General features: G+C 40.7%; 1 protein-coding gene across 1 annotated transcript in view; it reads left to right on the top strand.

Annotated features, from left to right (window-relative positions):
* The window catches only part of UBE2G1 (ubiquitin-conjugating enzyme E2G 1), a 70,002-nt gene that overhangs the window by 4,308 nt on the left and 38,520 nt on the right, over positions 1–27,174 (top strand). The window contains exon 2 of the mRNA XM_011980458.1: positions 18,638–18,740. Within this exon, the coding sequence (XP_011835848.1) occupies positions 18,638–18,740 (103 nt within the window). The remainder of the gene's footprint in view (positions 1–18,637; positions 18,741–27,174) is intronic.

Raw genomic sequence — 27,174 nt, 5'->3', positions numbered from 1 at the left:
CCCAGGCTGGAGTGCAGTGGTGTGATCTTGGCCCACTACAACCTCTGCCTCCCAGGTTCAAGCCATTCTCGTGTCTCAGCTTCCCCAGTAGCTGGGACTATAGGCGCACACCACCACATTTGGCTAATTTTTGTACTTTTAGTAGAGATAGGGTTTCACCATTTTGGCCAGGCTGGTCTCGAACTCCTGACCTCAGATGATCTGCCTGACTTGGCCTCCAACCGCCCGGGTTGGCCTCCCAAAATGCTGGGATTACAGGTGTGAGGCACCATGCCTGGCCCTATCAGATACATTTAAATAGTGCCTGGTAACATAGACAAGAAAGTTAATTTGCCTTTCTGACTTAGGAAGATTTTAGGAGAATCTGGCATTTGAGCCAAGACTCTTTTTTAAATTATTTTTCATTTTTTTACTCGGAATCTTGCTTTGTCTCCCAGACTGGAGTGCAGTGGTGTGATCTTGGCTCACTGCAGCCTCCACCTCCTGAGTTCAAGCAGTTCTCTGCCTCAGCCTCCCGAGCAGCTGAGATTATAGGCTCACGCCACCATGCTTGGCTAATTTTTGTATTTTTAGTGGAGATGGGGTGGTTCATGGCCCATGTTGGCCAGGCTGGTCTCGAACTTCTGACCTCAAGTGATCCACCCGCTTTGGCCTCCCAAAGTGCTGGGATTACAGGCGTGAGCCACTGCACCCAGCTTCTGGCCTGATTATTTTAAGTGGGAAAAAACAAGGCTTTTCTAGCCTACTAAAAATCCCCAAACTAAAATACTTCATTTCCTCTTCTCCTTGCCCCAGTTTGGTCGAACCATTTGAATGTGAGTAAGTGGCAGACATGATATCTCACTTCTCAGTTTAGTTTGCCATTCCTAAGAATAAGAATATTCTCATCCATAATCATAGTATCATTTTGACATTAATTACAGCTATTAAACTTTTCCCAGTTGTTCCAGAATGTGTAACAGCTATTTTTTTCTGATCCTGGATCTGCTCAGTGTTTATGTGTTGCATCCCTCCCCTGCCCAACAATTCTTTGCCTTTTTGTTAATACTTAATTTGTTTAGAGCAGTTTTAGGTTCATAGCACAATGGAGCAGAAAGTAGAGATTTCCCATATACCCCACACCCCACACATGCACACCTCCCCTTTATCAACACCCTCCACCGGCATGGTACTTTTGTTATGACTGATGAACTACATTGACACGTCATCGCCCACAATCCATTGTTTATATCAGGGTTCACTTTTGGTGTCGTACATTCTATGGGTTTAGAGAAATATTTGACGTGTATCTACCGTTACAGTATCATACAGAATACTTTGATGGCCCTAAGAATCCTCTTGAGATTGGATTTTTGAAGATTTTAAACTAGTTGTTAAGTAGAGTATCCTATTCAACATTGTGGATTTTTCTAACTATTTTCTCAATAAATCATTTAACTGGCTGGACATGGTGGCTCGTGCCTGTGATCCCAGCATTTTGGGAGGCCGAGTTGGGAGGATCACTTGAACCCAGGAGTTTGAGACCAGCCTGGACAATATAGTGAGACCCCATCTCACTTTATAAATAAAGCAATGATTTCACTTATTTCCACATCCCCTATATTTCCTGCAAACTATAGCAGTACTATCTAATAGAAATACGGGAACCACAAATGAGAGCCTAATACGTGTTTTTAAAATTGTAACCACGTTTAGAAATGTAAAAAGATAGGTAAAATTCATTTTAATAATTTATTTAACAATACACCTAAAATAAAATTTCAAGATGCAATCAGCATAACTTTTTTTTCTCACAAAGTCTTCAAAAATCCAGTTTATATTTTACATTTGCAGCGCATCTCTACTAAGACTAGCCACTTCTTAGGTGCTTAGTAGCCACATGCGACTAGTGGCTATTATATTAGAAAGTGCAGGTCTAAGAAGCTTGATTTGATTCAGTGTAAACATTTTGGGGGAGGGGCAAGAGTATGTCATAGATGAAGCTTGTGTATACCATTTTGCATCAGATAAGAAGATACACGTTCTTGGGTTAATGGTTCCAAATTTGAACAGTTATTTGGTGATTGCCAGATTTCTCTGTTGTCAAGATGCATTATCTCTTTGTGCTGGTGAGTAATCTGGGGGATGATGCTTGGGCATCATATTCCGTTCTCCAGTGACCTTTTCACTGAATGGTTTTAGCATCCATTGATCATCCTTGCCTGGATTATTACATTAAGGGTTGTGACTGAAATGCTCTAAATATATCTACATAACAAATTTCCACCCCTTTCTTGCATTATATAAAGCCTTAAAAATACTAGTTTCTGTCAGGTGCAGTGACTCATACCTGTAATCCCAGCACTTTGGGAGGCCGAGGTGGGCAGATCGCTTGAGCCCACTTCGAGACCAGCCTGGGCATCATGGTGAAACCCTGCCTCTACAAAAACCACGAAAATTAATTGGGCATGGTGACATGTACCTATAGACCCGCTACTCAGGAGGCTCAGGAGGGTTGCCTGAGCCCAGGAGGTCAAGGCTTTAGTGAACCATGATTGTGCCACTGCACTCCAGCCTGGACGACAAAGCTATTCTCTCAACCCAGTCTTCTTAGTAAGATCTAATAATTTTTGCTTTGGGAGATGACTTTCTGTAAACTTTGGAGGTCAGCAATAAATTGAAAGGGATTGGTTTCTTATTTGATTAATTCATTTTCGTTTTGATGAATTCATTTGTCGTCTTAGGTTCTTCCTTAAAGTCCTTAGTTAAAGGAGTTTTGTCTTCATCATCATCCTGCATCAGAAACTGCATCAGTAATTGACATGTAATGTCATAGGTTGTGATGAGTCCTTGCGTTTGTTTTACGGCTTGGTCTTAAGTATTGTTGGGTGTTCAGAGTATATCAGCAAAGGCTTTAGCTTAACATCTCTCTCAGTTTTTTAAATAGAAAAGCAATGTTAGCCTGACACATTTTCTTATCTTACAAAAGATGAATTCCTTAAGAAAGGTCTGTTTTTGTCAGTCACAAATTTGCTTTCTAATATTTCTATCTTTATTAATGGTTTTCTGCAATTCATTGGGGGAAAGTTTGTTGCAGTCTTGCTATCAGCAGAAGCTAATTTATTTATCAATGATATTTAATTTATGCTTTTATGTACTGTTCTTAAACCTCTCAAACAATTCAGGGTTTGCTTTGCAACTCAGCTGCTCACCAAATTCTCCTGTTTCTCCACTTTGACCTTCATAACTTCGGAGATAATAAATGCACATTGCTGTTGCCACACAGTGCTCAGTGGTTCCATGCTGCTTGCAGTTATAAATTTGTTGTATAAAGTATTACCGTAATGGTTAGAAAAGCACCATGCTATGTCCAAGTCATCAACATTGCCTTCATTTGTATTTCTCTTGCATAGAAACGGTCTTATGTGTGATGCAGGGGATATACTTAGAGTCGGGGGCTTGAGTTTTGGCTCCCTTGCCTTAACAAATGCATTACTTCCAATTTTTTCTTTCAATGTATGTGCTTTCCTAGGCCTCTTAGTTAGGTTCACCTGTATTTTCCCAGGACATCCCATTTTCTTAGAAGCCATTTTTACTTAATATGGAGAAGATCGTGTACAAGATGCCTTTCAGTGGAAGTTATATTTCATGCACAACATTTCTGATCATGCAACAGGGCTCTCTTCTTTTGCTAATGTGATGATAAGGAGAAGAAGCACATACAAATAAATAGTTATTTGAATTAGAGAAACGTGATCTCCTAATGCCGTCTTAGGGAAGGGTTTGAGGAGGAGTTCAGGCATGATGGGAGGATACAGCAGAGAGAGAATTAGTGTCAGTATGTCACAGCTACTTCGACACAATCACACCTGTTGTTCCCCTTTGGAAGAAATCTTGGATTGGAGCTGGCATGGTCTGCTGCTTACATTATTCCTTCTTTCTTATGTCAAGAAGTGGGTAGAGACTACTTAGAGGAATGAAGAGTCAACACCGTCTTAATATGTGTTTGTGAGTAGAACATTTTGTATTTGTATTACCTGTTCCAGTTTTTAACTTTGTGCATTTTATGTGAATCTACTTCTTATACTTGCATTAAAAGTAGTTTAATACTTGGTCATATCTTAGAAACCTGTCATTCAGATTGTTGTATTTCAAAATGTAGACAAAGCTGTCATTCTGACTTGTTTGGCTTTTGAGTTTCATATCATACTTAGTCCAATCGAAATACACAAAAGAAAAATTATATTATCTTGCTAATTTTCTTTTTCACATTTCAGACTTTTGCTTTAATTATAATAAATTTTATAGACACACATTTGAATGGCACACTAATAGCCTAGGAAAATTGGGGGTTTAAATGTAAATATTGCCTTCATACCTTAGACTCTAATAGCAACAAACATTATGCAAATTGGCTGGGCTCACCTGTAATCCCAGCACTTGGGTGGGCGGGGTGGCGGGTGAGCTCAGGAGTTCAAGACCAGCCTGGGCGACATAGGAAGACCTTGTCTCTACCAAAAATACAAAAAAAAAAAAAAAAAAGGTCAGACATGATGGTTTGTGCCTGTGGTCCCAGCTACTGAGGAGGCTGAGGTGGGAGGATTGCTTGAGCCCTGGAGGCAGAGGTTGCAGTGAGCCATGAACACACCACTGCACTCCAGCCTGGGCCACAGAGTGAAACTCTGTCTCCAAAAAAAGAAAAAAGGCCACAGTGCTTAAAAAGCCCATCCAGATAATAAGAAAAAAGAGAATCACTCAATGTAAAAAAAAAAGGGGTGGGGAAATAAAAATATATAAATGCACCAAAGATAAATTGCCAGTGGCAGAAGGATGCCCGGTGTTAGCTAGTGGTAAAAATACCCAGTGTTAGCAAGACTGGAGGGAAATAGTTACCTATAATGTTTCTGGGATAATACATTGAAGTAAACATTTTGTGGTTTGATATATATGTTCCTTTGACTTAGAGTTCAGTTTATAGTTTATATTCTAGATATACTTCCACAGATGTACAAGGAGAGTGCAAAGTTTTCTTTTTAAATTAAATTAATTAATTTTTTTTTTTTTAAGATGGGATCTTGCTCTGTTGTTCAGGCCGGAGTGCCGTGGTGCGATCATAGCTCACTGCAGCCTCAAACTCTCCTGGGCTCAAGAGATTCTCCCACTTCATCCCCCAGAACAGTTGCGGCTACAGGTTTATACCGCCTGGCAATGGCAGCATTATTTTTTCTTTTTATTTATTTATTTTATTTTATTATTATTATTTTTTGAGACGGAGTCTCGTCTCCCAGGCTGGAGTGCAGTGGCGCGATCTCCGCTCACTGCAAGCTCCACCTCCTGGGTTCACGCCATTCTCCTGCCTCAGCCTCCCGAGTAGCTGGGACTACAGGTGCCCACCACCACGCCCAGCTAATTTTTTTGTATTTTTAGTAGAGACGGGATTTCACTGTGTTAGCCAGGATGGTCTCGACCTCTTGACCTTGTGATCCACCCGCCTCAGCCTCCCAAAGTGCTGGGATTACACTGAGCCACTGCGCCCGGCCTTTATTTATTTTTTAAAAGACTTTTAAATACTCATCATTTCTTTTTACCTTTCTTTTTGTTTTTTCACTCCTCTCACCTCATACCTAGGCAGCATTATTTATATTTGAGGGGAAAAAAAAAGAGGTGTGGTGGTGGAAACAAAGTATCGAATGTTCAGACTATGCTAAGTGGCCATCAGTTAGAAAAGGGTGATTCCATTTCTGTGTAGTGTATGGTGGTATAGCCCAAATCTGAAAAAATACACAGCAAATTGTTAGCAGTGGTTGTCTTTGGAGAGCAAGAAGGTGGAGTGTCTCATGCCTTCTATTTTATTTTCCTATGTTACTTTAGGATAAATGGCCTTTTTTCATAATTTAAAAAATCAAAGTATATAAAGGAAAGTTGAAAATATTCTACTACTTGGTAATAACCACCACCACCTACAGATACCTCCCAGTGTTGGACATCCTTGCATCTACCTTTCAGGGCATGTACGCAGGCTGAAGTCTGGGGTTGTAATAGGTATGCCATTTATATACTTTAAGCTGCAAGTTGTATACGAATGACAACCCAGCTAAGGTAATGTTGAAGAAATTATTGACCTATAGATAGATATTTATATCAAGAAGAGATTAATTTCTAAAAGAGTCAAAGTTGAGAGAAGAAAATTGATAAAAAACCTCTAAGTAGTTTTGAGACTCTTGATGGAACCCACTGACTTATTGATGTCCAGGATGAGGGAATAAACACATATGTGTTCCTTAGTACCTCTCTGCCTTTCCTTCCCTCCATTCCCTTCTCGTTTTCTAACCATAAATGTATATATTTAGTAATTTGTTATTATTTTTTAACATAGAAATCCTGATAATGTAAAATTACAATAATACAGAAAATAACAATGTAAAATCCTGATAATATAAATTTATATATAAATCCTGATAATGTGAAAATAGGACCAATGACAACAAGAAAATAATACACACACACACGTGTGTGTGTGCCCCTTGGCAATGGCAGCATATATTATTAAATATATATATTTATAGAAAAGCTTATAGCATTCATGGTGGTTTGGTTTTATTTATGCATTTACATGGGGTTGGTAACTACACTGGTCCCTTTCACCTCCGTTTTTCTATGACAGAATTCTTTATTTTGATTCATTTCCCAGCATTTATTTCAAAAAGTACCAAAGTCCTTAAAGTTTACAATACTTATGAATGTGTATTGCCATCTTATTTTGACTTCTTGTTTGGGCTTTCTCTCTCTGTCTCTCTCTCTCTCTTTTTGAGACAGGTGCCTAGGCTGGAGTGTAGCAGCATGCTTACAGCTCACTGCAGCCTCGACCTCCTGGGCTCAAGTGATCTGTCCCCTCAGCCTCCTGAGTAGCTGGCACCACAGGCGCTTGCCACCATGTCCAGCTAATTTTTGTATTTTTTGTAGAGGTGGTGTCTCGCTGTGTTGTCCAGGCTGGTCTTGAACTCCTGGGCCTCCCAAAGTGTTGGGATTACAGGTGTGAGCCACCGTGCTTGGCTGCATTTCTCATTCTTTGTATCACATTCTTCTTCAGGATTCTGTATTTATTCACGTCACTGTTACTTACCTACATTGAGTATTGTGGGGAAATCTGAGGCTAACCTGGTTGGTTCTACCCACCCACCTATATTGGACTTGTTTTTTCCCTTCCTAAAGTTCAGTGCCTCATTTGACAGATGTTTTACTGTTTATTTTGTACCAGTTTTTTTCTGAGTTGTGGGATATGTTTTCAATCTGTTTTTTACTTATTATAGAAGGCTTTGTAGATTTATGCCATATTCTGATCTCTTCAGGAATGCCAGCTTAACTTATGTAAATCTCCTTTGTTTATTATCTTTACTCTTTTAAAATATCGATTTATCTTTTCATTAGAAGTATTTCTTAAAGTTATGACCATGATTTGTTTTTAGTTGTTTTTTTGTCTGTGTCTCGCTTTCCTGTAAGGTCTCCTGTTGCTCTATAATGTTTTCTTTTGGGTCTTCTTTTAAAAATATGTTTCTGTAATTTCTTTGAGACTGTTTTTCTGAAGTCCTTCTGTTTTTTTACATGTATTATTCGGTGGTTGAAATGAACTTAAAGTGAATTGGAAATTGAAGAATCTCATGACTGTGCTTGCTTCATTCAGCAGCAGCACGTTTACGGCTCACTGCAGCCTGAGAATCACTTTTTTGCCCCGCGTAATTGGGGGAAGGTAAAAGGACAGTTGAGAACCACTGGTGTTCGAGGGGAAACTGATTAGAGACCAACTGGGATGTAAACTTAAAAATAAGGCTTTACAAATGAAGAAGGTGACATTCTTAGTTGGAAGTGACAGGAAGTCAACTAAAATAAATTTACACAAAAAAGGAAAACTGACTTTTAACTAAGTTTATAGAAGGGCAGGAGTAGTACCAGGTGTAAGAAATCAAATATCTGTTTGGATCTCTTTTTCTTGCTTATTCTTTGTTTTGGCTTCATTCTCCTTGAGACTTGAACTGTGACTATTGGCAGCTCTCAGGCCTTTATAGCCCAGCTTTCCCACTCTGAAAGACCACTCCCTCCTGTGGCTTTGGGGCCCGGGGGCCTTGTCTGGCAGTCCTGCTAGAAACATAGTTGGGCGTGATGTTTGAAGCCCGGTGGTATTTTCCAAAATAAATATTTCAGGCATGGGCTTGTTCTCAAGATTCTGAAGAGCATGGATGTATTCCTTTTATATCCTGTAGCCTAATTAATGAGCGGTTTTAAAGGAAGGAAATGGACAACTAACATTTATTGTACCTTAAGATGGGTCAGACTTTCGCATATACAGTGTCTCCTCTCTGTGTTGCAATGTTACCATGGGCTTTGCCATCCTTTACTGATAAAGAAAATGAGACTAAAAAAATAGAAATGATCTGTTTAAGTTGTCCAGGCTAGTAATACTGACAAAATATCATATGCTGTGCCCAAATTTTCCATTGTGAAGTGACATTCAGAAGTCCCCAGAAATCATCTTTATCAAATTTATTTGTATAAAATAGGTGAGATCAAAGTAAGCTGTTTGTGTGACACTGTAAGCTAGTGCTAGGGCATAATTTCGGTATTGCGAGGAGCTCCTGCGGCAACATATCTTGGCAGAGATGTATGCTTATGCTATTGTGTATAATTTATGTGCAAGCAACAACATACTTAGGACTTAATATTGAAGAACCCTTACGCCTGTGATTGAAGAGGCTGTGATAAGCAGGGTGAAATACTGCAGGTAGCACAATGTCAGTAAGTGTTACTTTAGGAATGTGGTCCAGAATTCTGCCAAGCAAATCCCTTTGAGAAGCATATTGACAAATTCTTATTAAGAGATCATCTCTGATCTGCTTGGCTTGTCTGTTTCATTTTCCTTGTGTTTTTGAAGCACGGTAAAAGAAATTGGGTTGGATATGTTTTATTTTGTTGTGTATTGAGACAGGGTCTCACTCTATTTCCCAGGCTGGAGTGCATTGGTGTGGTTTTGGCTCACTGCTCTTCCTCCCTCCCTCCCAGGCTCAAGCAGTCCTCCTGAGTAACTGGGACTATATAGGCACATACCACCATGTCCGGCTAATATTTTTGTTTGTTGGTTTTTTGTTTTTTTTTTTTGAGACGAAGTCTCACTCTTGTCACCTAGGCTGTAGTGCAATGATGCGATCTCAGCTCCTTGCAACCTCCTCCCAGGTTCAAGCAATTCTCCTGCCTCAGCCTCCTGAATAGCTGGGATTAGAGGCACTTACTACCACGCCTGCCCAATTTTTGTATTTTTAGTGGAGATGAGGTTTCACCATACTGGCCAGGCTTGTCTTGAACTCCTGACCTCAGGTTATCCCCCTGCCTCAGCCTCCCAAAGTGCTGGGATTACAGGTGTGAGCCACCACGCCCGGGCAATGTATCACTATATTGCCAAGCCTGGTCTCAAATTTCTAGGTTCAAGTGATCCTTCTGCCTCGGCCTCCCAAACTGTTGGGATTAGAGGCCACTGAGCCTGGCCTTGAATTTTTTTTTTTTTTTTTTTAATTTAAGAGACACGGTCTTGCTCCAAGCTGGAGTGCAGTGGCACCTTCTTGGCTTACTGCAGCCTCAAACTCCCGGGCCCAAACAATCTTCCTGACTCAGCCTCCCCAGTAGCTAGGACTGGGTCGCTGTATGTTGCTGTTGCCTAGGCTGATTTTGAACTCCTGACCTTAAGCGATCCTCCCACTTTGGCCTCCCAAAGCACTGAGATGACAGGTACGAGCCACTGTGCCTGGCCAAAAATGTTTTTGATTAGGAAATCAGCTAGCCTGTAGCCCATGTCGTGGTATAAATAAAAAATTTTAATTTTAAGCAAATTTTTAAAGTTTACCAGAAATTTGTAAAGATTATTAAATTGATGCATCTTAAAATCTAAAGAGGAAATAAACCTTTGTGATTCCTGTACTTGACTTTTTTCAGTATTAATTAATGGAAGGTTGAAGGACGGGAACGTTTTTGCAGTTACTTTTGGTGACTTGGTTTGTGGCATTTTTATGTTTTACGGTAACATGGCAATTTATTCCTCTGATGATAAGGTCAAAATTATTTTGACAAATTATCTCAATAGTTAGGAGTAATTATGTACTGTTTGGATAAAAGGGTCTATCTATGATCTCAGAAGTTCAAAGCGAAGCTGCTATATAAATAGTTACTTTACAGACATACACCTTGCAGCCAACTGTGTTGTATAAATAAACTTGACAGGAACTCATATTCCCAGAGTAGGAGACCACAGTCATCCAGACACAAAGGAAAATCATTACTAGGCTATAAACCCCCCTTTATATTTGACTTTGTAGAAGTTAGACTTAGCCAACAATTGGTCTTGGCAAAGTACACTTACAGTTAAAAGTAGCTTCTTTTCTTTTCTTTTTGAGATGAAGTCTTGCTCTGTCGCCCAGGCTGGAGTGCAGTGGCGTGATCTCGGCTCACTGCAAGTCCCGCCTCCCTGGTTCAGGCCATTCTCCTGCCTCAGCCTCCCGTGTAGCTGGGACTACAGGCGCCCGCCACCACGCCCGGCTAATTTTTTGTATTTTTAGTAGAGACGAGGTTTCACTGTGTTAGCCAGGATGGTCTCGATCTCCTGACCTCGTCATCTGCCCGCCTGGGCCTCCCAAAGTGCTGGGATTACAGGCGTGAGCCACCGCGCCTGGCCAAAAGTAGCTTATTTTTTTAGTAGTCAAGTACAAAATGACATCTAGTTGGGTCTTGGAATGTTATTCTGAGAATCTGTATTTTGCTGAGGTGCAGTGAAGGTTTATTTTTACATAATGATCAACAATACTGAAAACATTATTTTAGGCTATATTAAACTTTTTTTAGATTAAAGAAAACGTTTTAAGGAAACTTTTAAATGCCCAATAATACCAAAGTAGACAGATAGCGATGGGCATAATGAGCCTCTGTGTGCTCCCCCAGCCCCCGGCGTGATTAGGTCATGGTCAGTCTTGTTTCACCCATCTTAGCCCTCTCCCTAATGACCGTGAAGTACATACTAAACATGATCATTTTTCTGTAAGTATTTCAGTATCTCTAAAAATGGTAGGAAAACCCCCAGCACAACACCATTTCCAGACTCAAAAAAGGAAACAACAATTGCTGAATATTGTCTAATGTCTCGTTACTCTTCACATTTTCATTTGTGTCATAATTGTCATAAATTTTAAAAAATGTTTGAATTCATTGTCTTTTGTGCTCTTTGCAGTATATTTGCTGAAGATTCCATGTCTTATTCTTTAGAATATCTAGAGTAGATCTTGCTAATTGTGTCCCAGGGATGTCCTTGAACATATTTCTCTGTTTCTGTTCTTTGTGAATTAGTTATTGTAGTTAGGGGCTCAAACAGGTTAGGTTTGTGAGGTGACTTTACTTCATACATGGTGGTTTGTTCATTTTTCAGGAGACGTGTAATATCTGGTTGTCTTTTAAAATGCCTGGATTAAATGATAAAATGGCCAATGTTTCAGTTGTTTTTCATTTTTTAGCTGGAATATTTTCATAGAGAGAAACCTCATTTGATCAAATAGTAATTACTGTTTTGATTACTTGGCAATATAATTTGTGTAATAAAAAAGGATCACACTAAATACTGATTCTTTTGCTTTTTAAAATTGGTTTTCAGAATAACAAAATGATTTACCAGCATCCTGTAGTGGTGATAAATTAGTTTTTTGTTTTTGATTTCACAGTTATAAACTCATGGATTTAAACTTGCGTATTTCAGTCATTTGTCCCATATTTGACCAGTGGAGGCCTCTTCAAGCTGGCTCTTGAGTCCCTTTCACAATACCATAGTATTACTCGATAGCTTCCTTTTTGTCTGCTATGTGTGAGATGAACCTAACATTTCTTGCTCTAGACCTGGAGTCAGCCATTTCTCTGAAGAGCCCTGGTCTGTTTTAGTGATAAATTCATATTTAGAGACCACATTCTGGGTACTACTGGGCTGTTCATTTTTTCGAGGCTTTTTCAGTGGACAGATCTGAGAACTATATATTTGAAAGCCATATCATTTTATATTGATTCTTCCAATTCCGATTCAGAAATGCAGAGTTTTTACTTTTTACATGCTCTTTCTGTTCTTTTTAGTCTTATTCTTGGTAATGACTCTATCTTAGCAAGTCTGTTCATGCATTATTTTCCATTACTTAACACTTACCGAAATCATTACTCTCAAGGACATTTCCTTGTCCCTGGGTTTCCTTTTTATTCATGGCTTGTAGACCACCCTGGCCCACAGTGATTTCCAGATTCATAGCATACAAGCACAACTCTCATTTAACAGTCACCAGACACTCCAGGATTTACTAGTTTTAAAAATTGAAGTATAACATTGACAGGAAAGTACATACATATTATGGACAGCATGCCTCTGTACCAGTACACCAGAAGTCTGTTCCATGCCTCTTCCCAGATACTGCTTTCACTTCCCGCTCCAAAAGACACACAGAGAGAGAGAAAATGCCATTGTCCTGATTTGTAATACTATTGGTTAGTTTTGCCTCCTTTAGAACTGTAAACTTTTGTGTTTTAGCATTCATGACTTGTGAGAAAGAGAGGTCTTCTAGCCCTTTCCAACTCTTAATTGTATCTCTAGATAGCATTCAGAAAAGATGTTATCTTCCTCTTTGGCACTCTCAAAACTCCTAATACCTTAGGAATATAAGTAGAAGGTCAAGCATGGTCACTTTTTGGTTTTAGTTCCCCTTTTGATTTACAGAAGCTCTATTTGTATTAGGGATTTTAAACTTCTCCCTATTATGTTGCAAATATTTTTTTTTTTTTTTTTTTTTTTTGAGGCGGAGTCTCGCTCTGTCGTATGTTGCAAATATTCTTTCCCAGTCATTTGTATTTAGACTTTATTACTGTACTGCACTTAAAGTATTTTGTGTAGCATTATTTGACTGTTGAGTTTTGTGTCCTGCATAGGAGGACCACCTCTACTCAAAATGATGTGAAAAAACTCAATTCTGTATTTGCTTTTAGTTAGGTTTTATACCTCTTTGTCTATATCTGTAATCTGTCTGGATTTGAATATAGTGTGAGGTATCCATATCAACATTTAAACACAGATAGGATGTTTTAACATCTTTCAGGCTTTTCTATTAAAATAAAACTTGCTTGAATTTCATTTACCTGGGATTACTACACTTTTCCATCTACCGTCAAACTTTTAGAAAAAATTTCCACTTGGGTTTTTCCACTTCATCTTCTCTTTGTCGACTCAGCGTTTCCTGCGTGGATTCTATCTTACCTTCACGGCGACACTGCTTATGCCTAGGGCAACTGTGGCCTGTTTTGTTTTGTTTTTTTTTTTTTAAATTGAATCCAGTGGACTGAATATAGATCCCTTCTTCCCTGAGCTGTATGTGTTTATCATCATTGGATAGTTTCTCCTTTAAATGCAACTCCTTTAGCTTTAATAAAATGTTTTCATGGCTTCTTGGCTTCTTCTTCTTCTTTTTTTTTTTTGAGATGGAGTCTCGCTCTGTCGCCCAGGCTGGACTGCAGTGGTGCAATCTCAGCTCACTGCAAGCTTTGCCTCCCGGGTTCACACCATTCTCCTGCCTCAGCCTCCCAAGTAGCTGGGACTACCAGATGCCTGGCTAATTTTTGTATTTTCACTGGAGATGGGGTTTTACCATGTTGGCCAGGCTGGTTTCAAACTCCTGACCTCAGATGATCCTCCCGCCTCAGCCTCCCAAAGTGCTGGGATTACAGATGTGAGCCACTGTGCCCAGCTAGATTTATTTTTAAGACAATGTGTTTTTTGTCCCTAACAAAAGGCATTTAATACTAAGCCCATCACCATTTCTTCCCCTCTCCTGGAAAACCAGTACCACCGCCTATGTTTCTCATTTCAGTGAATGAACAGATTTCTAGCCTTGCATGGAAATCTGGTGTCAAAAAAAAGCCGGCGGGGGGGAATTCACATTATCGGTAACGGTGTTAAAGTGTACCACTCAGTGGTATTTAGTGTATTCACAATGTTGTACAACCAACCACCAGCTCTCTCTAGTTTTAAAACTTTTTCATCACACCATTTAATCACCCCTATACCCCTTAAGTAATTATGCCCCATTTCTCCCTTCTCTCATTGTGTAATCTACTTTCTGTCTCTCTGGATTTGCCTATTCTGGATATATCATATAAAATAAGTTGTATAATGTGTGACCTTATATGTCCGGCTTCTCTACCTTAGCCTGATGTTACTGAGCTTCATATATTAGTACTTCATTTCTTTCTATGGCTGAATAATATTTCATTGTATGTATATACTGCAGTTTATTCATTTGTCGATGGATGTTTGAGTTTCTGCCTTTTGATCATTACAACAAATGCTGCTACAGACATTCATGTACAACTTTCTGTGTGGACAGATGTTAGGTATATACCTAGAAGTGGAATTGCTGGGTCATATGGTAACTCTGCTCAACTTTTTCATCATATGTCATTTTCCTTTTAGAAAAAAAAAAAATACATGTTTATTTTTTAAACTGAGACAGGATCTGGCTCTGTTGCCCAGGCTGGAGTGCCCTGGTGTCATCTCAGGTCATGGCAACCTCCGCCTCCTGATCTCATCTTCCCACCTCAGCCTCCGTGAGTAGCTGGGTCTGTAGGTGCACACCACCATGCCTGGCTACTTTTTTTCTTTTTTTTTTTCTTCGTAGAGACAAGGTTTTGCCATGTTGCATCAAACTCCTGGGCTCAAACCATCTGCCCACATCAGCCTCCCAAAGTGTTGGGATTACAGGCATGAGCCACCACGCCCAGCTCATGTCTTTTTTGATTTACTACTTTAAGCCCTACTTCTTTAACATCACCAGGTTAGGGTGATTGATTCTGTCTTCTAAATATCCCTGTTTTCTTCATTGTTTCCTCGGCTATATACTTGAGGTTCGCTTTTCAGGATTACTTGAATTGCTTGCTTTTTGTTTCTTTGTCCTCATCATGCCTTATTTACACAATCTTCTACATACTACAAGATTGGTTTTTGCAAATGTAAATCTCATGAGGTCACCCCATTGTTTAAAAGAAAAAGAAAAAAAGAACCACCCTTCAAAGGCTTATCATTGCCCTCTGGATAAAGTCCAAGCATGCAGGGCTTACAAAGGCCCTTTGCTGTCCAGCTTTTGACATTCTGTTTAGTTTCAGCTGCTCCCCTGCCCCCCGCCGTTCCAGTCATATACTGATTGCCCTATTTCAAGTTTTTGTACATGCTCCTCTACCTAAAGTAGAGGTTCAGATTCTAAACCTTGAATTTCCTCACCCAAATCCTTTATTTCTTTTCTTTGTAGAAGCCTTTTCTTATTCCTCATGATTATGTTATGTGCCTTTCTTTTTTGTGTGCCCTCAAATTCTTGTACTGTTGTTGGAGCACATTGTAATTGCCTGTTTACTTCTCTGGAGATCAGAAGCCGATGTTGGTCAAGTGCCAGAAGATGTAGACGGACTGAAGTACAATCAATAGGAATTTAGCAGAAGCCAAAAGATTATTTGATAAATTATTTAGGGAAGACTTCATGGAAGGGGCTAGTATTGATAGGGACCTTGAAGGAAGCATTCATGAAGGTATGGTACGGTTCTATCGCTTTAAGTGGATTAAGCCTGTTAAATATTCATGCATCTAGACCTAGGAAGAGTCATGCTGGGGGCAGAAGCCATGAAAAAAGTGAGGCGTTGGACATTTTTCAGCATTGCTTTTGTATTTACTTCCACAAGCAAAGGACACAATTAGGCCTGCAGAAGAGATGCACGGAAAGAATGGGCAAAAGATTTCAAGAACTTGGGGGTTTTGACAAGAGTAAGAAGCAATGATATACTTTTGAGTATCATATGGAAAGTGTAAGGAAATTTTCAAGGGTAATTTTGACCATGTAATTTTGTAATAAATAAGTTCAGAGCTTACTCACCTATGTTTATAAACCCTGGACTTCTGGTGGAAAATGCAACAACTAGGTAATTTCTGGATATATTATAGAATCTTTCACAAGACTCTTGCGTACAGTGTTGCAGAAAATGGCCCAAGTAATGTAATGGTGTTTATCTAGAAAAAGGTTGGAAATGAGATCACTCATGTAGAAAATAACTCCTCACAGCGCATTTGTGTGTGCTCCACTCCATCCCTCAGTCGACAGGAAAGTGTGACTTTCTGTTTTACTAGAATGTCTGCAACATAGTTGGCACTCAGTACACATATGCATGCATAAACAAAGTAACTGAAAATGCTATTCCCATCTTAATGTGTTTGCACTTTCAATATCTTTAAAAAGTATTTTAGATTAGCCACTTTAAAGTAAAAATACCTTTCTTGTGTATTGAAATACAGCGCTGATTTTAACTATTTGTAAAAGTCTAGTTTGCCTGTTATGCAAAAATATTAGACTTATACATATCTCCCCTCAAATTTCAAGAAAAGAAGCACTTCCATGTTTAAACATAAAGTTTTTATTTTTATTTTTGAGACAGAGTCTCGCTTTGTCACCTAGGCTAGAGTACAGTGGCATGGTCTCGGCTCAGTGCAGCCTCTGCCTCCCAGGTCAAGTGATCCTCCTGCCTCAGCCTCCTGAGTAGGTGAAATTACAGGTGTCCACCTCCATGCCTGGCCAATTTGTGTATTTTTACTAAAGACAGGGTTTCACCACGTTGGCCAGGCTGGTCTTGAACTCCTGACCTCAAGTGATCCACCCTCCTTGGCCTCCTGAAAGTGTTGAGATTACAGGTGTGAGCCACCACGCCCGGCCTAAAGAATAAATTTTCACTGTTGACTTTCTCATATTTTGCTGGCATGTTGTTAAATCCTAGTCGTTGAAATAATACCATCTCTGATTACCCCCAAAATTAATATCTCCTCAGTTACCTACACATTGGTTCAGTCGTTGGTAGCACTCTGAGCTGTATTATACTGTGTTTCATCCTTAGGCAAAGCTGCGTGAGAATGATGGCAGGTAGTACACGAGAATTACACACCTGTTGAGACTCCCACCAAGTCCTTTTCAAACCACTCTACTCTTGCATGTTCTTTGTTCCCACTTTCCAATTTGAGCCAATGAGTACCCAATTCCACTGGCAGGTAAAACGTGATAATTTTGTGGGTGATTGATACGTGCATTCACTATTGTGATTGTTGTGTTGGTTCCTCTGGTGTATACATATATCAGTACTTATTAAATTGTTTTTTGTTTTTGTTTTTGTTTTTGAGATGGAGTCTTGCTCTGTCAGCCAGGCTGGAGTGCAATGAATGGCGTGATCTTGGCTCAATGCAACATTTGCCTCCCAGGTTCAAGCAGTTCTCCTGCCTCAGCCTTCTGAGTAACTGGGATTATAGGCGCATGCCACCATGCCCAGCTAATTTTTAAATTTTTATTTATTTATTTAATTTTATTTTTTTTTTTTTTTTTTTGAGACAGAGTTTTGCTCTTGTTGCCCAGGCTGGAATGCAATGGTGTGATCTCAGCTCACCCCAACCTCTGCTTCCCAGGTTCAAGCAATTCTTCTGCCTCAGCCTCCTGAGTAGCTGGAATTACCGGCATGCGCCACTACACCTGGCTAATTTTGTATTTTTAGTAGAGACGGGGTTTCTCCATGTTAATAGGCCGGTCTCAAACTCTCGACCTCAGGTGGTCCACCTGCTTCGGCCTCCCAAAGTGCTGGGATTACAGGTGTGAGCCACTGTGCCTGGCCAAATTGTGTAATTTAAGTCTGTGCAGTTCACCGAATGTCAGTTATACCTCATTAAACTGTTTAAAAATTTCTCATATGGTCTGCTCACCATTAGGAGGCCAGTACTTTATTAAGTCTGGTGTCTCTGGAAACATTTTGGGCCCTGCACCCCTGCTCACCTGCTCCTTAAGGTCCCTGTCTTGGCTTGTGTGCCCCCACCTCGCTAGTTCCTCGCCTCTCGTTTCCCACCCTGTCATTCTTTCTCCGTGCCACGGCGCTCTCTTTAGAAGAGAAGAACCTCGTGATGCCACAGCCATTCCTGTATGCTCTAGCTACTACTCTTAAGCTAATCCTCTGTCCCAGAGGCTGTGGCTCTCAGAGGCTCAACATACACAGATGAGACTTATGGGACCTCTGCTCTCCTTGTGCTCAGAGATGGATGGGCACACAGGAGCACTGTAGGAGCAGGTCCCCACGACTACAGGGACATGTCAAATAGGAGTACAAATGTTAGTACAAATGAAAGTTATTAAGCTCAGTATATTCCAATGAAAAGGTATGATTAGACACTCTGAAAGCATACCCTAAAGACAGCAGCTTAAGAATTGCCAACTTGATTTGATTTCTGGAGGATGGGCCTGGATATCTGCATTTTAATAAGCTTCCTTAAAAGACCACTGTAGGGCCACCCAGAATGACAAGAGCCTGGCTGGACACCAGTAGAAGCTGATCTTCTGAAGAGTTTGCTTTACCCAGGGCTTTCTTACAGTATAGACATGAAAATATTTTGGCCATCAAGGAGCATCTTGCCTGGCAAGGTATATCTGTTTGATGGTTTAAAACTTATATATAACATGTATGCTCAAGTTCTGTAATTTATCTATTGGATGAAAATTTTGTGCTTAAATGTATTGATTAAACTTTGCTTTTTCCACAGAACTCAACAAAAATCCAGTGGAAGGCTTTTCTGCAGGTTTAATAGATGACAATGATCTCTACCGATGGGAAGTCCTTATTATTGGCCCTCCAGATACACTTTAGTAAGTATAATGGGACTGACATCTTCAAAATGGAGCTCTTTTAATACATTGAATTAAAACCTATTTTGGCAGGCTGGGCGCGGTGGCTCACGCCTGTAATCCTAGCACTTTGGGAATGGGTGTGGTGGCACGCGCCTGTAGTCCCAGCTACTCAGGAGGCTGAGGCAGGAGAATCAGTTGAACTCAGGAGGCAGAGGTTGCAGTAAGCTGAGACCACACCATTGCACTCCAGCCTGGGTGACAGAGTGAGACTCCATCTCAAAACAAAACAAAGCAAAAACACAAGTATTTTGGCAATCTGAAATGAAATTATTTTTTAAGGAGCAGGAGAAATGGCTGTATTCAGTATCCTTTGTACTGAATTGGATCATCGAAGAGTTTTTGTGTTCTCCTTGAATCTCTAATGTCTAAGACCTATTGCTATTAAAAATAATAGTTTCAGGCTGGGTGTGGTGGCTCACGCCTGCAATCCCAGTACTTTAGGAGGCTGAGGTGGGTGGATCACCTGAGAGGTCAGGAGTTTGATACCAGCCTGGCCAACATGGTGAAACCCTGTCTCTACTAAAAATACGAAAATTAGCCGGGCGTGGTGGCACGCCTGTAATCCCAGCTATCCAGGAGGCTGAGGCAGGAGAATTATATATTTTTTGGACATTTTAATTGAGAATGTATTATACACATCAATGTTTTAAGAAGGCTAAGGAGAATTTTCAAGATCGTCTATTTTCGTGGTTCTCTACTTGAGTCCCCACCGAATACTGGTTAGAATCTAGGTGTTCTTATCCTATACTAAACTAATGGTCACTTTCTCCTAGTTTGTTGAAAGTTATTGTTAGACTATATGATAATCTGTTAACTGACTATTAATTGTTAAACCAATGACTTAAGGATAGACAACATTGTAGTGGTATTAAATAAGAGTAGAAGAAGAGAAGTAGAATTTTAAAAATATTTCGTGTAGTACATTTCTAGATGCAAAGACCACAGTCGTATTTTCTGCTCTGAGTGTTTGCAGGCTAACTTAAATTTACTAGTATGTATTGTTTTGTAAGATGCATCTGCCAGGCGCGGTGGCTCACGCCTGTAATCCCAGCACTTTGGGAGACTGAGGTAGGCAGATCACGAGGTCATGAGTTCGAGACCAGCCCGACCAACATGGTGAAACCCTGTCCCTACTAAAAAGACAAAAAAATTAGCCGGGTGTGGTGGCGCGCGCCTGTAATTCAGCTACTCAGGAGGCTGAGGCAGGAGAATCGCTAGAACCCAGGAAGTGGAGGTTGCAGTGAGCTGAGATAGCGCCATTGCACTCCAGCCTGGGTGACAGAGCGAGACTCCATCTCACACACACACACACAAAGATGCATCAAGACTTCCTTACATTGGTGACTGATACAAGTTTCCATGCTTTTTACAGCAGTTCAGGTATTGGGGGAAAAAAAGGAAGTGACCTTTTAAAGCCAACTGAGTGACAGGGACAGATCTAGGTCTGAGTTTCTTGAGGTCTGGACTATACTTTCTCATTTAACCTTCATCTCAATGGTGCTAAGTGGGTAAGGATTTGGATGCATCGAACATTTTTTTTGGTGATGGTCAGGTAGTTGTTTTTAGGTTTTCTGAGTTAGTAGCTCTTTTCCTCCTCAGAAAACAGCTGATGGAAAAGAAGATTTGGAGCTATTTCTCTGCCAGGCTAGGCTGATACGTAGAGTTGAACCGTACGTAGTGTGGACATTTGTGTTTGTGATAACGATTGCCAATCCGAAATTTTGCTGATGTGTTTCCTGATAGTAGTTTGCATTGATAAGTTTTACAAACTGAGATAACTGAATTTGGCCACCCCACATGATTAAGGTTTTTGGCAGATAACAGTAGCCATTGAAGACCATCTGGAAGTACTTCCTCCTAACCTTACTGTTATTTGAAAGCAAATTTCCTAACAGTTTTTTCACCAAAAGATGCTTGATGCAGCCAGATCCTTACCCACTTATCACACCTGGGATGTGAGCCCGGTGAAGTTCAGATCTATTCTTGTAGTTTTTCAACATCACCACCTTAGGAGACACAGCAGCATTTCAGTGACAGAATCTAGTTACCCTTGTATTACGTACATGAAAACAAGAAAAACTCTCCTAAACTGATGTCTGTATGGAGCATTGGTTGGGAATCCAGATTTGAGCTCAATTCTAAGGGCCTCATTGAAATTTTTTTTTTTTTTTTTTTTTTTGAGATGGAGTCTCGCTCTGTCTCTCAGTCTGGAGTGCAGTGGCGCGATCTTGGCTCACTGCAACCTCTGTCCCCTGGGTTCAAGTGATTCTGCTGCGTCAGCCTCCCAAGAAGCTGGAATTACAGGCACCTGCCACCACACCCGGCTAATTTTTGTATTTTTAGTAGAGATGCCATTTCACCATGTTGAGCAGGCTGGTCTCGAACTCCTGACCTCTCAGGATTAGATATACACCATTTTGTTACAGTTGCCTACAGTATACAGTACAGTAAAATGCTGTATAGGTTTGTAGCCTGGGAACTATAGGCTGTATCCTAAAGCCCAGGTATGTAAGTAGGCCATACCCTGTAGGCTTGTGAATGTTCACTCTGACGTACAAAATCGCCCAAGGATGCCTTTCTCAGATCATAACCCTGTCGTGAAGCCTCGCATAACTGACTGTATGTTGTGTGCCTCCAGCTCCACCAAAGACAAACACTTTTTCTTTTCACTAATAAACACCCGTTCCTGGGCCGGCGCTGTGGCTGACGCCTGGAATCCCAGCACTTTGGGAGGCCGAGGCGGGCAGATCACGAGGTCAGGAGATCGAGACCATCCTGGCCAACGTGGTGAAACCCCGTCTCTACTAAAAATGCAAAAATTAGCTGGGCGTGGTGGCGCGCACCTGTAGTCCCAGCTACTCAGGAGGCTGAGGCAGGAGAATTCTTGAATCCGGGAGGTGGAGGAGGTTGCAGTGAGCCAAGATCACACCACTGTACTCCAGCCTGGTGACAGAGCAAGACTCCTTCTCAAAAAAGAAAACAACACCGTTTCTGGTATTTGGTGTACATTTTTGAAAGTGTTGGCTGTTGACTTGAGATGTGAATCACAGCAGTGTTTCTGGCAGCTCCTCTGGAGTGTGTATACGCTGCTGAGAATACTGGTGGTCACTTCTGGACTGTGCCTTCCTGAGATCAGTAGCCTTTGCTCAGGAAAGAGAGAGAGCGTGTTCCTAGGGCAGGACCTGAGAAAGGCAAAGCAAGATACAGGGGGATGAAGAAAGGTTTGTTAGAAGTAGGCCTTTTAAAATGCTACCAAGGATCATGTACTTCATAGAATGGATTTGTCGTTGGCTGGGCGTGGTGGCGTACGAGGCCGAGGCGGGCAGGATCATCTGAGGTCAAGAGTTGGAGACCAGCCTGACCAACACGGAGAAACCCCATCTCTACTAAAAATGCAAAATTAGCCGGGCATGGTGGTGGGTGCCTGTAATCCCAGCTACTCGGAAGGCTGAGGCAGGAGAATCGCTTGAACCCGGGAGGCAGACGTTGGTGGTGAGCTGGGATCGTGCCACTGCACTCCATCCAGCCTGGGCAACAAGAGGAAAACTCTGTCTCCAAAAAAAAAAAAAAAAAAAAAGGTTGTCTTAACAGAAAGTAAGAAAGTAGTGATGTTCTTGTAATTATTTCAGTGGAATGGAGAGAGTAGCGGCCATCTTGGAATTGTTTGAAGAGCGCTATTGGGAGTGAATGTATATACCTTATGTATAAATAACTGCCTGTGAAGGGAAGTAGAGGCTTGTACTGGGGGGAAGGGGTGTTACAGGATTGAAAATAAATTAGTATAGGCTCAGATGGTACCCAGACCTAAGTGGTTAATTCACTACTTTATAATTAGGTAATAGAAATAATACTGAACCAAAATTCTGTAAAAGCTGGTGTGATTATCTCACCGTGCCGTCATTAGCCCTCATTTAGTCACTAGAGGGCACTCCACTCTCTTCAGTCTATGTGATTGATAACTGGTACATTCAAGGGTTACTTTGAGACTCCTATAGTTGCCACAAGTCTTAATTCAGTCATACTCATCTTTATATTGCATTACATGTTTATTTTTATTAATGAATCTTTCCAGTGCAGTAGTCTTTAAGGTTTTTCTAGGAAATGTACACTCTGAACTGGTAAGGTATACCAACTATTTTCAGACTGATTATCAAGCAGTATAGATAACCACTCATATCCACAGAAATTGAAATTTCAGGTAGAAGTGGCAACAGGTTTGTAGTAAGGAAGTTTAGGATGGGCATAGTGGCTCATCACGTCTATAATCCCTGCACTTTGGGAGGCCAAGGGTGGAACGTTTGAGCTCAGAAGTTAGAGATCAGCTTGGGCTACATGGCGAAACTCTGTCTCTACAAAAAAAATACAAAAATAAGTCAGGCATGGTGATGCATGCCTGCAGTCAGGAGGCTGAGGTGGGAGGATCACTTGAGCCCAGGAGACTGCAGTGAGCCAAGATCATGCCACTGCACTCTAGCTTGGGCAACAGAGCTAGACCATGTCTTAAACAAACAAACAAAAAAACCCAGAAAGTTTAAGAAACCTGGATATCACTGTATAATTATAACATTTTATAAATTATTAATGAATGACGTCTGTGTATTTTCTATCTCTCTTTTCCTTTCATCACCAATGGCTGGTCTGTTCAAGGAGTATGCCTTATCTATTTATTTTGTTTTTAAGCACTGGCAATGGTATGAAAAATTTGGAGAATCTTAAGATTATGTGTTTTGTAGTATTGCCTTACCTTGGGTGGTTGTAGAAAATGAAGAATCAGTTAACCAAAACTCAGAATTACATTCTTTTACAGTTGCAAAATTCTATTCCAGTTATAAATTATTTTTATAATTTATATTCCAGTTATAAATTTATTTACTGTAAGATGTAGAGGCAGAAGCCATCTGTTCTGTAATGAAATTCTGGAGGGAATGAACCTAATGCCTGCATTGCTTAGAAATTGAATGATCAGTGGTAATGCCTTGCTGTTTATCATGTAGTGTTCAAGGACATGGACTTTGGGGACTGCCTTTGGTTAGCTCTCTAACTCTACCACTCTTAGTTGAGTGACTTTGAACAATTACTTAAATTTGGTCTTAGCAGTTTCATTTCTAGGGTAAAAACCCTATGCTTAGGAAATGTTTCAGACTTTCAATGTTCTATTGCTTATAACAGCCAAAAAAAAAAAAAAAAAAATCTTACTTTTTCCCCTTTTGCGGTTTTGTTATTTATCTTTGTAAATGTCAATTATAATTTGAAGGACACTTTGTAGTTACTAATTAGATTATATGAAAAACTGTATGGAAAGTTTGTACTCTAATATTGTGTCCCTAAGAAATTAGGGTCCTCGGTAACAGAGAAATAAACTCAGAAGGGTCACTGCTCAGCAGTCCACATAACCACAGAGTAGAGCACAAGCTACTAGTTGTGAATAGAAAGAGACTTCATACAAATCTTCACATATTTTCTAGCATTATTCCCTACCACTAAAGGGAATGCCTATGACAATGCCATTTTTTTTTTTTTCTGCTATAAGATAAAGGAAAGGTCATATCCCTAAGATACATACATTATCATATCCCTAAGATAACAGAAGCTCCAGTGTTTTTCTTTTTTCACTGTTCTTTTCGGAAGTGCGCCTGGATGTTCCAGAGCAGTTTTCTAAACCTTCCATTGTTGATTGGCCTTTTGTAGAATTCTTCAGCAACATACAGTACAGAAGACCCAGGCTAAAATAGTTCTCACAGATACACTTTGAAATAGGTGTATTTGGATATAAATATAACTTGCCATTCCATTATTTTTTCTAATGACTAAACTCTAAATTTTTTAAAATGGAGATTTTCAAACCAATGATGTGCAAAGCCATTCTCATGACACAGTCATTTAAACTTATTAAGTATGGGCAAATTTTGTTTCTCCCCTTTGTCTTGTGGAGTAATTGAGGTTCTCACCCTGGGCATGATTCACAAAATAAGAGTAAGACCACAGATAATAGTGACATAGAAACACAGGCAATGAAGAAAACTTGTAAAAAACAAATATCCCCGAGTATCCTGTATCATCCCAGCAGTGATGGAAATGATGGGCAACCCAAGATTCTGAATGGAGTGCGTGAAGCCATATGCAGTTCCCAGTTGATGTTCAGGAACTACAGATGCCACTATTGGCCATAATGCACAGGCAGGCAATGACTAGGAGATTCCCAGAGGACACATAGCAACCCAAGGGCTCCACATCATAAAGGCCAGCATCATGTGGGACACAAGAGTGGCTGTGACCACACACACAACCCAGATGCTGTTCTTCCCTGTCATCCACCGGGAGCCCAAATACTGGGTCGTGGGAGCTGATACGACATACACAACACTGTTCATTGCACTTGCTGCCTGGAAAGAAAATCCAAATTTCTCGTAAAGAAAACTTTCCCAAGTCTAATAAAAGGGAACATGGCAACACGCTAGCAGACACAGATGATAAATATGAGCCACAGGGGTAAGGAGAAATCCTTTACATCAGTTAATTTAAAAACTCTTCCCCCCGCCCCCCGCCTTTTTTTTGTTCTTTATGAAGGATTCTCTCTGCTCTGGGATCTAAGTAAGCAGGAGCCAAGGAAGGCACAGATTAGTGAAAGAAGACATGTTACCTCCAGTCTTAAGTGTGACTCCAGGGGTTGTGTGACCAGCAGAACCCCACGAAGCTTCAATCTTAGAATACAGCCAACTCATGAAGTTCATGTTTACTGTACTTCCAATTCTAGCCACGCTAAATTGTTGGAGTCCAAACACCAGGTTTAATTCTTTGTCTTTAAACCAGCTCACAGCATATGTATTCTGGGCAACTGCTAAGCACTCCCCACCAATCCTAAACACAAATCTTTCAAATTCCGTCAGCCAAAAACATTAAATATTCCACTCAGAACAAAAACAACCTGTCCAATGCAAATGAAACAGCTAAAAATAATTGTGCCCCATCATATTCCAAATACTCGGTCTTTTAAAAAGCGACCAAAGAAACACAAAACCACACTGGGCCAAGAATACCAGGCATATAGCAGCATGAATTTCATGGTGTTCACCTGCATATCCCATTTATCCCGAGTCCGAAGGGCAGCAGGATTATTATAGCAGAAATAGCTGCTGAAGCCAAGGAAGAACATCAATAACAGCATCAAAAGTCAGAGACAGGCGGCTGGAGGCCACAGAAGGGCCAGCGGCAGCCATGCTTTCTCATCCTTCTCCTCCACTACACCCGCGGGAGACCGAGAGGCTGAAGGGGTGATGACTCCAGGACCCGGCGGAAAGCAGTGCCCGCAGAGCACAGCCAAGGCAGTGATCACATGACTCCCAACTATCTTAGACTAGTAGATAGTGAACTGTGGGAAATCAAATGATCGGACAGGAGACAGGTACAACAGGACTACAGATTAACAGGAAATGTTGAGCTAATTTCAGACGGCAGCATGCGGCACATCATTTAAATAAAATAAATATGGCCGAGTGGTAGGTAGGACTTGATCCTTGTAAGATTTTTATAATTTAACACCAGAACAGTAAAGGAGGCCTCATGGAAGAAACTTGAGGGTTTTTCAACCCTTTCAAATTTGAAGCTGCTGGTTACATATCTCCTTTTTTTTTGTGAAGCAGAGTCTCACTCTGTCGCTCACTGCCACCTCTACCCCCCAGATTGAAGCAATTCTCCTGCCTCAGCTTCCCGAGTAGCTGGGATTACAGGCACCTGCCACCATGCCTGGCTCATTTTTGTAGTTTTTACTAGAGATGGGATTTCACCATCTCGGCCAGGTTGGTCTTGAGCTCCTGACCTCATGATCCACCCAACTCAGCCTCCCAAAGTGCTGGGATTACAGGTGTGAGCCACTGTGGGCGGCCTACACACCTCTTTTTAATATCATGATAGTAATTGTATTGTAGTATCTGTGATGAAGACAATATGTAATGAAAGATATTTTGAATTCATTGATGCCTTTTTAAAATTGTATTTATTTTATTTTTTTATTATTATTATTATTTTTGGAGATGAAGTCTTGCTTTGTGGCCCAGGCTGGAGGGCAGTAGCGCGATCTTGGCTCATTGCAACCGCTGCCTCCCAGGTTCAAGCCATTCTCCTTCTTCAGCCTCCTAAGTAGATGGGATTACAGGCGCCCGCCACCACGCCCGGCTAATTTTTGCATTTTTATTTTTTATTTATTATTATTATTATTTTTTGAGACGGAGTCTCGCTGTGTCGCCCGGGCTGGAATGCAGTGGCCTGATCTCAGCTCACTGCAAGCTCCGCCTCCCGGGTTTACACCATTCTCCTGCCTCAGCCTCCCGAATAGCTGGGACTACAGGCGCCCGCCACCTTGCCCGGCTAGTTTTTTGTATTTTTTTAGTAGAGA

This window comes from Mandrillus leucophaeus, unplaced genomic scaffold, assembly GCF_000951045.1.
Source record: "Mandrillus leucophaeus isolate KB7577 unplaced genomic scaffold, Mleu.le_1.0 Scaffold212, whole genome shotgun sequence".
In the NCBI taxonomy this organism is placed as follows: domain Eukaryota; kingdom Metazoa; phylum Chordata; class Mammalia; order Primates; family Cercopithecidae; genus Mandrillus; species Mandrillus leucophaeus.
This window is presented reverse-complemented; position numbering and strand designations above follow the sequence as displayed.